Below are 12,485 nucleotides of genomic sequence, written 5' to 3' on the forward strand. Positions count from 1 at the left end.
AGAACTATACAATCAAGGGGACATTTGGAGCGCAGAAAGTGAGGTTGTACTTTTTCCATTACATATTGTTGTATAGGTTGGTGACCTATTTTTGTACCACACATTGCTGCTCCATTTAGCAGCGCCACAAGAGGATTTTCTTTTCTATTCTACAGCTAAATGTCAGGATAGAAACCTTTAATTAACTTAAATCTGAATATGCTATTGGTAACTGCTTTTTATCTGTACCTGCAGTTGAGACATGCTCGGTTAACCCAGTTTAAATACTCTTAATGCATTGTTACCTTCTTGATATACGATGCCTCTTAGGGCTCTGTGGGAGTAGGATTTAGGTAACACGTCAGATGAGTGGCCTAAAATGCTGGGAAGTATCAAATATGCTAAGTTCCATAAGGTAAATTTATACATAAGCCACAGTGTTTACTGCATGCCAGATGGTTTGCTCTGCATGAGTTAGGAGTACCGCAGAATGCCTGAAGTGTGGGGCTGCGGGATGTTCTTTGTGGGACTGTTTAGAGGTGGCTCATTTTTGGGGACAGTTCTGAATCTGTATCATACTTTAACTGCCTTGTGTCCCTTACATACTGTACCTGTCTTTTTGTCCTTACCTTAGAGGAAAATTTGTCCAAAGATATATACAAATATGTATTTGGTTTGGGGACTCTGGATAAAGCTATTTTTGGCAGGTGTTGTATGGCGTATGCAGCCTCTGAGGTGAATAAGTGGAAAGCACTGGTTACTACCACCATGCAGACAATACTGCGCACTAGCCGCAAGGCACCACACAAGTTTCAGAATATATTGGTGTACCTATAGGTATAGTATGTGTTTTCACTTGCTGGGGAATTTGCTATTTGTGCTGGGGGCGTACACGATTGACCAGTTCTTCCCAATGCTCATTTGCACTTTTTTGGATTTGTGCTGTTTTTTTTTTTTTTTATAGCTCTCTAAACAGTATCCAAATGTTAGGTTGACCTTAATTAGGGTGACAGTCAATTATGTCAACCACTAATGGTCAACATGCATTAGGTCAACAGTGTTTATGATCTCTCATACTTTACCATCCACGTGGACTAAGATTGGGAATAGTAACCTGTACCATGTGCAGCGAGGTACCTTGCCTGCAGTATGGCAAGTTAAGCGAGCCATGCAAGGGGATGCAGTGCATTAATTGGCGTTTCCGGTTACTGTACAGAATAATCTGTACAAAAAAAAAATAAAAAAATATTGCAACCACCTTTTTGGTGTCGACCTTATCATCCATACCCCTTTAAACTGGGGATTAGGTGTATGAAACGTGCATTGCTTAAACAGATTATAGCAAGCTTCATTGTATTTTGTTTCTGCTCTTAATACTGTATGTCTGTTTCGGTTTTGTATTGTATTTCTTTGTTTCACCAAACTACTTTATGAAAGCAAAAAATATACTTTATTTTAAAAACAAACAAGGATTCTGAATTTATAAAAATCAGGATTTATTAGAAAGTAAGTTTTCTAAGGTTTATTTTTTTGCCTACAATCAAATCAAGTTAAAAAGCAAATACAAAAACTGAAAGTAAACAATAATTGTACAAAGGCTGTATTTACTGGTTGTCAAAGCAACAACATGCAAAAAACATTTCCACTGCTTAAAATTTTGGAACACACAGGGTAAAGAAAAAATATACATAAAAAGTCCTCAGAACCCACCACTTGACTGGTTTTAGGTCCTCCTCCTTGGTAGTTTACTCCAAAACTATAAACCACCTCATTATCCACCAAACTTGATTTCAGCCTCAAACCGCCACCTTAGTTTCCACCTCTGAAGCCACCTCCTTGATTGCCACCCCTGTAGCCTCCACCTATAAACTCTTGATAGCCAGATCCACTAGAACCACCTCCTGAACCAGAACCTCCATGGAAGCCACCATCTTGGTTATCTTGGAAAACACTATCAACCTCCTGTGTCCAGCCTCTGGGGCTGTCACCATGGGTCCCGTCTCTGGGGCTGTCACCTTGGGTCTCGCCTCTGGGGCTGTCACCTTGGGTCCCGCCACTGGGGCTGTCACCTTGGGTCCCGCCACTGGGGCCGTCACCTTGGGTCCCGCCACTGGGGCAGTCACCTTGGGTCTCGCCACTGGGGCCGTCACCTTGGGTCCCGCCACTGGGGCCGTCACCTTGGGTCCCGCCACTGGGGCCGTCACCTTGGGTCCCGCCACTGGGGCAGTCACCTTGGGTCCCGCCACTGGGGCTGTCACCTTGGGTCCCGCCACTGGGGCTGTCACCTTGGGTCCCACTTCTAAGACCAGCATCTTGTTCCTCGCCTCTGAATCCACTACCTTGGTTCCCTCCTCTGAAGCCACCTCCTTGATTGCCACCCCTGAAGCCTCCACCTATAAACTCTTGATAGCCAGATCCACCTCCTGAGCCGGAACCTCCATGGAAGACACCACCTTGGATATCTTGGAAACCACTATCAACCTCCTGTGTCCCGCCTCTGGAGTAGCCACCTTGTGTCCCACCTCTGGAGTAGCCACCTTGTGTCCCACTTCTAAGACCAGGATCTTGTTCCTCGCCTCTGAATCCGCCACCTTGGTTCCCTCCCCTGAAGCCACCTCCTTGATTGCCACCCCTGAAGCCTCCACCTATAAACTCTTGATAGCCAGATCCACTAGAGCCACCTCCTGAGCCGGCCCCTTCATGGAAGCCACCACCTTGGTTATCTTGGAAACCACTATCAACCTCCTGTGTCCCACCTCTGGAGTAGCCACCTTGTGTCCCGCCTCTGGAATAGCCACCTTGTGTACCACTTCTAAGACCAGCATCTTGTACCTCGCCTCTGAATCCGCCACCTTGGTTCCCTCCCTTGAAGCCACCTCCTTGATTGCCACCCCTGAAGCCTCCACCTATAAACTCTTGATAGCCAGATCCACTAGAGCCACCTCCTGAGCCGGTACCTCCATGGAATCCACCACCTTGGTAATCTTGGAAACCACTATCAACCTCCTGTGTCCCACCTCTGGAGTTGCCACCTTGTGTCCCGCCTCTGGAGTAGCCACCTTGTGCCCCACTTCTAAGACCAGCATCTTGTCCCTCACCTCTGAAACCGCCACCTTGGTTCCCTCCTCTGAAGCCACCTCCTTGAGTGCCACCCCTGAAGCCTCCACCTATAAACTCTTGATAGCCAGATCCGCTAGAGCCACCTCCTGAGCCGGAACCTCCATGGAAGCCACCACCTTGGTTATCTTGGAAACCACTATCAACCTCCTGTGTCCCGCCTCTGGAGTAGCCACCCAGTGTCCCGCCTCTGGAGTAACCAGCCAGTGTCCCGCCTCTGGAGTCGCCAGCCAGTGTCCCGCCTCTGGAGTCGCCAGCCAGTGTCCCGCCTCTGGAGTAACCAGCCAGTGTCCCGCCTCTGGAGTCGCCAGCCAGTGTCCCGCCTCTGGAGTCGCCAGCCAGTGTCCCGCCTCTGGAGTCGCCAGCCAGTGTCCCGCCTCTGGAGTCGCCAGCCAGTGTCCCGCCTCTGGAGTAACCAGCCAGTGTCCCGCCTCTGGAGTAACCAGCCAGTGTCCCGCCTCTGGAGTCGCCACCCAGTGTCCCGCCTCTGGAGTAGCCACCCTGTGTCCCGCCTCTGGAGTAGCCACCCTGTGTCCCGCCTCTGGAGTAGCCACCCTGTGTCCCACTTCTAAGACCAGCATCTTGTTCCTGGCCTCTGAAGCCACCTCCTTGATTGCCACCCCTGAAGCCTCCACCTATAAACTCTTGATAGCCAGATCCACTAGAACCACCTCCTAAGCTGGAACCTTCATGGAAGCCACCACCTTGGTTATCTTGGAAACCACTATCAACCTCCTGTGTGCCGCCTCTGGAGACGCCAGCCAGTGTGCCGCCTCTGGAGACGCCAGCCAGTGTGCCGCCTCTGGAGACGCCAGCCAGTGTGCCGCCTCTGGAGACGCCAGCCAGTGTGCCGCCTCTGGAGACGCCAGCCAGTGTGCCGCCTCTGGAGACGCCAGCCAGTGTGCCGCCTCTGGAGACGCCAGCCAGTGTGCCGCCTCTGGAGACGCCAGCCAGTGTGCCGCCTCTGGAGACGCCAGCCAGTGTGCCGCCTCTGGAGACGCCAGCCAGTGTCCCGCCTCTGGAGACGCCAGCCAGTGTCCCGCCTCTGGAGACGCCAGCCAGTGTCCCGCCTCTGGAGACGCCAGCCAGTGTCCCGCCTCTGGAGACGCCAGCCAGTGTCCCGCCTCTGGAGTCACCAGCCAGTGTCCCGCCTCTGGAGTCACCAGCCAGTGTCCCGCCTCTGGAGTCACCAGCCAGTGTCCCGCCTCTGGAGTCACCAGCCAGTGTCCCACTTCTAAGACCAGCATCTTGTTCCTGGCCTCTGAAGCCACCTCCTTGATTGCCACCCCTGGAGCCTCCACCTATAAACTCTTGATAGCCAGATCCACTAGAGCCACCTCCTGAGCCGGAACCTCCATGGAAGCCACCACCTTGGTTATCTTGGAAACCACTATCAACCTCCTGTGTCCCGCCTCTGGAGTAGCCACCTTGTGTCCCGCCTCTGGAGTAACCAGCCTGTGTCCCGCCTCTTGAGTAACCAGCCTGTGTCCCGCCTCTTGAGTAACCAGCCTGTGTCCCGCCTCTTGAGTAACCAGCCTGTGTCCCGCCTCTTGAGTAACCAGCCTGTGTCCCGCCTCTTGAGTAACCAGCCTGTGTCCCGTCTCTTGAGTCCCCACCCAGTGTCCCACCTCTCGCGTCCCCACCCAGTGTCCCGCCTCTCGAGTCCCCACCCAGTGTCCCGCCTCTCGAGTCCCCACCCAGTGTCCGGCCTCTGGTGTCCCCACCCAGTGTCCGGCCTCTGGTGTCCCCACCCAGTGTCCGGCCTCTGGTGTCCCCACCCAGTGTCCGGCCTCTGGTGTCGCCACCCAGTGTCCAGCCTCTGGTGTCGCCACCCAGTGTCCCGCCTCTGGAGTCGCCATCCAGTGTCCTGCCTCTGGTGTCGCCATCTCGTGTCCCGCCTCTAGAGAAGCCACCTTGTGTCCCGCCTCTGGGGCTGCCACCTCGTGTCTCACTTCTAAGACCAGCATCTTGTTCCTCGCCTCTGAATCCGCCTCGTTGGTTCCTTCCTCTGAAGCCACCTGCTTGATTGCCTCCTCCTAAACCGGAACCTCCATGGAAGCCACCACCTTGGTTATCTTGGAAACCACTATCAAGACGGGCCATTTTAGGTGGACGAGGCAGACCTCCAAATCTAAAGTAAAGCACAAAAACAAATATTTACTACAGAATATATATGTGTAGCAATGCTCTTGAATAATTTGTATGGGGTGATACTTTCAAATGCTTTTTGACACCATTTTGTTCATGTATGCTTATTTCTTATGCTGAAATATCATTTTGTACTTTATAGGATCTCTGTGTTTTGCAGACAGACACCAGAGGAATATAAGGCCCCACTTTGGGTCAAAAGGTGAAAGACACAGCTTGTTGTTCAATGTGAAAAGGCATAGGAGTAGGGAGTGTAGACAGCTGATGGAAACTGTCTAGTAAGTAATGTTTGGGGTATTATTTTGCTGCCTGTGTAAAAGGGTAACTGGTCAGGTTTAAGGTACATTATGGGGTGGTTGTTCCACTTGAACACGCACTGCCCCCGGTTTCAGACACTGTAGGTAAAAAAATCTCTCTTAAACATATTGTTTCAGTTCCCAAGACAGTGGGGGTAATTCAGACCGGATTGTAGCAGCAATTTTGTTAGCAGATGGGAAAAACCATGTGCAGTGTAAGGAAGGCAGATATAACATGTGCAGAGGGAGTTAGATTTGGGTGGGTTATTTTGTTTCTGTGCACAGTAAATACTGGCCGCTTTATTTTTACACTGCAATTTAGATTTAATTTTGAACACACCCCACCCAAATCTAATTAACTCTCTCTGCACATGTTATATCTGCCTCCCCTGCACCGCACATGGTTTTGCCCATCTGCTAACAAAATTGCAGCTACGATCAGGTCTGAATTACACCCAATGTTAGTGTGTTCCTGAGGATATGCTATAAAGTCTGGAGGTCCGCACACAACAAATTAGTCCCGATTGGAGCTGGTTCTCTCTGCAGCTGGATCAGTTTTGCTACAAACCCACTTCAGCTTTTAACTCAGACCGAGTTATAAAACGGAACCCTGGAAACGACTGAACTTTGTTCTTTGAACTACTCTTAACTGACCATTATCCGGGACAGACCTTAAACATCTGAGAAAAGAGAAGAGTATAACTTGTTCTTTCTTGTATGCTTTTCATTGTTGTAACTTAAGTAAATACTTATCCTGTTTGAAGTGTCCTGTGTCAGTCTCCTTCATTAACACATTGTATCTCAGAACCTTGTCGCTAAATATTCGTGAAAATGGTTAGACGCCTGCATCGGGAGCGGATTACGGCACAGCCGGTTTATTGGCAGTGAAGTACCTGCGGAACGCCCACCTCGGAGCATTCAAAGAGGGGCTGCTTCTATTAAGGAATTATCCCTACATCACACCGAAACAGCACCAAGATACCCTACGTAATAGCGCTTATTTAAAGTTGTGTATGAAGGCTACAGACTATATCTGACCTCTATACCTGTTTGAGAAGGTTTATTCAGCACATAAAAGCTTAATTGTGACCAAAGGTGCAATTTCGCAATTGTTCAGATAGACAATTTCTATACAGATATATATAGAATCTATGCTTTAATATAGAGATACTTTTTTCCTGTTTGCTTGAAGACACCCTATGTTTTAAAGCATTTCCAAATGTTTTTAATTTTGAAGAACCAGAGTACAGAGTTTTTTTTCCATACACACATGCACCAGGGTGATACCCACTTGATACCACTTAACCCTTTTGACAGCAAAGAACATCTGTCATCCACCCCCCCCAGAGGCAGCACTCTCTGACGAATACATAAACTGGAAGGGAAGGGGCACAAGTTTTGTTTACCTCTACTATAAAAACTATTAGTTACATCAATATTAAATATTTGTTAATGAAAGGAGGTAGAGGTGCTTGAACATATACAGTACTGTTTAAAACACAAGTGATTTGTTATCTCTCTTTTCTTCATTTGGAATGCCTACTTTGTGAACTGTGAAACAAACCAGACTGGAGGTTCCAGGACTCAAGCAGGTTGGATGCAGAAAAATGAGAAGGCTCTCCCACCGCAGATAGTGCACCTGTCCAATACACCACTATTCTTTTTATTTTATTTTCAAAGTATGTTTATTGAAGTACAGTACAATGCTCTCCAACATCACATCAAGAATAGTCTGAAGACCAATGAGTAAATAATACTGCTATATAATGAAGAAAATATCAAAATGACATGAATGTGGTATAGGATATACGACCAATCAAGAAGCTGCTTCCAACTTACTCTAAAAGAGTAAAAGGAACATCAATAAGAACTTAGGCACCTGTGACAATTTATTGAGGGAAATTGGATGGAGGACTGTTATGAATCATCCAGAGCTCATAACATATTGTATGTTGTACACGCTTATGAATTTGTCTGGTGACAAGGAGAAGTGTATCAATTTAACTTTCCCAGACCTCAAAGAAGAAATCTGTACGTTGTTCCCTCTCCCATACTCTCTCAATCCACTCCATTTGACTTTTCCTTGAAAAGGCGGTTCACTTTGAATCCAATTTTGGAGTATAGTTTTTCTACTTGCTGTACTAATGGCCAATAGAAGCTTCTTACAGCCCCATGTAATTCACTGGTTATCATGAAGAAACCCCAATAGTCCATGCAGGGTTGAAAAGAACATAGTTCACCAGCTGGTTCTCAACATATTTACAAACCCTCAACTATAAAATGTCTGACCAGAGGACACTCCCACAAAGAATGGAACAGATTGACCTCCTTATAGCACCCCTCCCATGGGGAAAGATAGGTATGGTGTAGAGTATTAATGAACAATTCAATAAACATGCTAGATGGTAAAAATCTACATAAGTGGAAACAAATCAGTTGAGGAATTAATAGAGGGAAAATGTTCTAACCAATGCAACATGCCAGTTCTGAAGAGCGAATGGTCAACTATATCCCTAAGGAAGGTATGATGAATGGGTAAGGGCTTTGCATGTAGGTGGAGATGGTCTCAAAAGAAGGTCAAGGGAATTATCACAAACCAACTCTGACAAAGCCCTATTATTATGACTCACATAAAGTAGAGCCAGCAAGACCATAAAGACACCACTATTCTTATCATGAATGCTCTGGCTGGTACTTTTGTGCTTCAGGAAAAACAAGGTGTCAGACATTAAGAACACAGATTTCTTATTGTGGCAGGCAGTCTGCATAGATGATCAACTAAGTGATAGGCATCCAAGCCCTCAGACATATACCTCTCTTGCATTGTGTGAAACATAATGTTCCAGCAATATCTGCTATATTCAAAGATTGAAGAAATAGAAAACCAATTACCACAGCAGGCATGCCCTGCATCTTGGAGGATGGTCTCTAAACTGGAATTATGTCACCAAAATGTGGAGAGTTGGGGTCAACCACGTCAACATGATGACTACTCAGCTAAATTCATAAGGTGGAAAGATTCTACTAAAGGACAAATGAGCTACAGACATTTTTTAGATGATGCATGTCTGTACCTTGGAAGCTGCACTGAACGGATCCCTCAAATTCTCAAGACGATACAAAAAACAATGTACTATGTTGGTAGCAACAGACTATTCAAGACCGTATTGGTACACGGACATTCTGCAAAAGTTGGTAAATCCATAAAGGGAACTTCCTCTAAGAAAGGGCTTGTTAAAAATAAGATTTTACTCACCGGTAAATCTATTTCTCGTAGTCCGTAGTGGATGCTGGGAACTCCGAAAGGACCACGGGGAATAGCGGCTCCGCAGGAGACTGGGCACAACTAAAGAAAGCTTTTAGATCACCTGGTGTGCACTGGCTCCTCCCACTATGACCCTCCTCCAAGCCTCAGTTAGGACACTGTGCCCGGACGAGCTGACATAATAAGGAAGGATTTTGAATCCCGGGTAAGACTCCTACCAGCCACACCAATCACACCGTATAACTCGTGATACTATACCCAGTTTAACAGTATGAAAACAACTGAGCCTCTCAACAGATGGCTCAACAATAACCCTTTAGTTAACAATAACTATGTACAAGTATTGCAGACAATCCGCACTTGGGATGGGCGCCCAGCATCCACTACGGACTACGAGAAATAGATTTACCGGTGAGTAAAATCTTATTTTCTCTGACGTCCTAGTGGATGCTGGGAACTCCGAAAGGACCATGGGGATTATACCAAAGCTCCCAAACGGGCGGGAGAGTGCGGATGACTCTGCAGCACCGAATGAGAGAACTCAAGGTCCTCCTCAGCCAGGGTATCAAATTTGTAGAATTTTGCAAACGTGTTTGCCCCTGACCAAGTAGCAGCTCGGCAAAGTTGTAAAGCCGAGACCCCTCGGGCAGCCGCCCAAGATGAGCCCACCTTCCTTGTGGAATGGGCTTTAACAGATTTTGGCTGTGGCAGGCCTGCCACAGAATGTGCAAGCTGAATTGTACTACAAATCCAACTAGCAATAGTCTGCTTAGAAGCAGGAGCACCCAGCTTGTTGGGTGCATACAGGATAAATAGCGAGTCAGTTTTCCTGACTCTAGCCGTCCTGGAACATAAATTTTCAAGGCCCTGACTACGTCCAGTAACTTGGAATCCTCCAAGTCCCTAGTAGCCGCAGGCACCACAATAGGTTGGTTCAAGTGAAAAGCTGATACCACCTTAGGGAGAAACTGGAGACGAGTCCTCAATTCCGCCCTATCCATATGGAAAATCAGATAAGGGCTTTTACATGACAAAGCTGCCAATTCTGACACACGCCTGGCTGAAGCCAAGGCCAATAACATGACCACTTTCCACGTGAGATATTTTAGATCCACGGTTTTAAGTAGATATTTTAGATCCACGGTTTTAAGTGGCTCAAACCAATGTGATTTTAAGAAACTCAACACCACGTTGAGATCCCAAGGTGCCACTGGAGGCACAAACGGGGGCTGAATATGCAGCACTCCTTTCACAAACGTCTGAACTTCAGGTAGTGAAGCTAGTTCTTTCTGGAAGAAAATCGACAGAGCCGAGATCTGTACCTTAATGGAGCCTAATTTCAGGCCCATAGTCACTCCTGCTTGTAGGAAATGCAGAAATCGACCTAGTTGAAATTCCTCTGTTGGGGCCTTTTTGGCCTCACACCAAGCAACATATTTCCGCCATATGCGGTGATAATGCTTTGCAGTTACATCTTTCCTGGCTTTAATCAGCGTAGGAATGACTTCCTCCGGAATGCCCTTTTCCTTCAGGATCCGGCGTTCAACCGACATTCCGTCAAACGTAGCCGCGGTAAGTCTTGGAACAGACAGGGCCCCTGCTGCAGCAGGTCCTGTCTGAGTGGCAGAGGCCATGGGTCCTCTGAGATCATCTCTTGAAGTTCCGGGTAACACGCTCGTCTTGGCCAATCCGGAACCACGAGTATTGTTCTTACTCCTCGTTTTCTTATTATTCTCAGTACCCTTGGTATGAGAGGCAGAGGAGGGAATACATAAACTGACTGGTACACCCACGGTGTCACTAGAGCGTCCACAGCTATCGCCTGAGGGTCCCTTGACTTGGCGCAATATCTCTCTAGTTTTTTGTTTAGGCGGGACGCCATCATGTCCACCTGTGGCCGTTCCCATCAATTTACAATCAGCGTGAAGACTTCTGGATGAAGTCCCCACTCTCCCGGGTGGAGGTCGTGCCTGCTGAGAAAGTCTGCTTCCCAGTTGTCCACTCCCGGAATGAACACTGCTGACAGTGCTATTACGTGATTTTCCGCCCATCGGAGAATCCTTGTGGCTTCTGCCATTGCCATCCTGCTTCTTGTGCCGCCCTGTCGATTTACATGGGCGACTGCCGTGATGTTGTCTGACTGGATCAGTACCGGCTGGTGTAGAAGCAGGGATTTTGCCTGACTTAGGGCATTGCAAATGGCCCTTAGTTCCAGAATATTTATGTGTAGGGAAGTCTCCTGACTCGACCATAGTCCTTGGAAGTTTCTTCCCTGATTTTGGAATATTCAGAATCCAACCGTGCTGGTGTAGCACCTCCTGAGATAGTGCTACTCCCACCAACAACTGCTCCTTGGACCTCGCCTTTATTAGGAGATCGTCCAAGTACGGGATAATTAAAACTCCCTTTTTTCGAAGGAGTATCATCATTTCCGCCATTACCTTGGTAAACACCCTCGGTGCCGTGGAGAGTCCAAACGGCAGCGTCTGGAATTGGTAATGGCAATCCTGTACCACAAATCTGAGGTACTCCTGGTGAGGATAGTAAATGGGGACATGCAGGTAAGCATCCTTGATGTCCAGGGATACCATGTAATCCCCCTCGTCCAGGCTTGCAATAACCGCCCTGAGCGATTCCATCTTGAACTTGAATTTTTTTATGTATGTGTTCAAGGATTTCAAATTTAAAATGGGTCTCACCGAACTGTCCGGTTTCGGTACCACAAACAGTGTGGAATAGTAACCCCGTCCTTGTTGAAGTAGGGGCACCTTGATTATCACCTGCTGGGAATACAGCTTGTGAATTGCCGCTAGCACAGCCTCCCTGTCTGAAGGAGTAATCGGCAAGGCAGATTTTAGGAACCGGTGGGGTGGAGACGCCTCGAATTCCAGTTTGCACCCTTGAGATACTATTTGCAGGATCCAGGGATCCACCTGTGAGCGAGCCCACTGATCGCTAAAATTTTTGAGGCGGCCCCCCACCGTACCTGGCTCCGCCTGTGGAGCCCCACCGTCATGCGGCGGACTTGGAAGAAGCGGGGGGAGGACTTTTGCTCCTGGGAACCTGCTGTTTGTTGCAGCCTTTTTCCCCTACCTCTGCCTCTGGATAGAAAGGACCCGCCTTTTCCACGCCTGTTTTTCTGAGTCCGAAAGGACTGTACCTGATAAAACGGCACCTTTTTAGGCTGTGAGGGAACATGGGGTAAAAATGCTGACTTCCCAGCAGTTGCTGTGGAAACTAGGTCCGAGAGACCATCCCCAAATAACTCCTCACCCTTATAAGGCAAAACTTCCATGTGCCTTTTTGAATCTGCATCCCCTGTCCACTGGCGAGTCCATAAGCCTCTCCTAGCAGAAATGGACAATGCACTAATTTTAGATGCCAGCCGGCAGATCTCCCTCTGTGCATCTCTCATGTATAAGACTGAGTCTTTTATATGCTCTATGGTTAGCAGAATAGTGTCCCTGTCTAGGGTGTCAATATTTTCTGACAGGGAATCTGACCACGCAGCGGCAGCACTGCACATCCATGCTGACGCAATAGCTGGTCTAAGTATAATGCCTGAGTGTGTATATACAGACTTCAGGATCGCCTCCTGCTTTCTATCAGCAGGTTCCTTGAGGGCGGCCGTATCCGGAGACGGTAGTGCCACCTTTTTAGACAAACGTGTGAGCGCTTTA

General features: G+C 47.9%; 1 protein-coding gene across 1 annotated transcript in view; it reads right to left on the reverse strand.

Annotated features, from left to right (window-relative positions):
* Nucleotides 1-1,458: 1,458 nt before the first annotated feature.
* The window catches only part of LOC134957687 (ATP-dependent RNA helicase A protein-like), a 699,701-nt gene continuing 688,674 nt past the window's right edge, over nucleotides 1,459-12,485 (reverse strand). Inside the window, exon 28 of the mRNA XM_063939766.1 lies at nucleotides 1,459-5,227. Within this exon, the coding sequence (XP_063795836.1) occupies nucleotides 1,789-5,227 (3,439 nt within the window). The 3' untranslated portion in view covers nucleotides 1,459-1,788. The remainder of the gene's footprint in view (nucleotides 5,228-12,485) is intronic.

This window comes from Pseudophryne corroboree, chromosome 9 (genome assembly GCF_028390025.1).
Source record: "Pseudophryne corroboree isolate aPseCor3 chromosome 9, aPseCor3.hap2, whole genome shotgun sequence".
In the NCBI taxonomy this organism is placed as follows: domain Eukaryota; kingdom Metazoa; phylum Chordata; class Amphibia; order Anura; family Myobatrachidae; genus Pseudophryne; species Pseudophryne corroboree.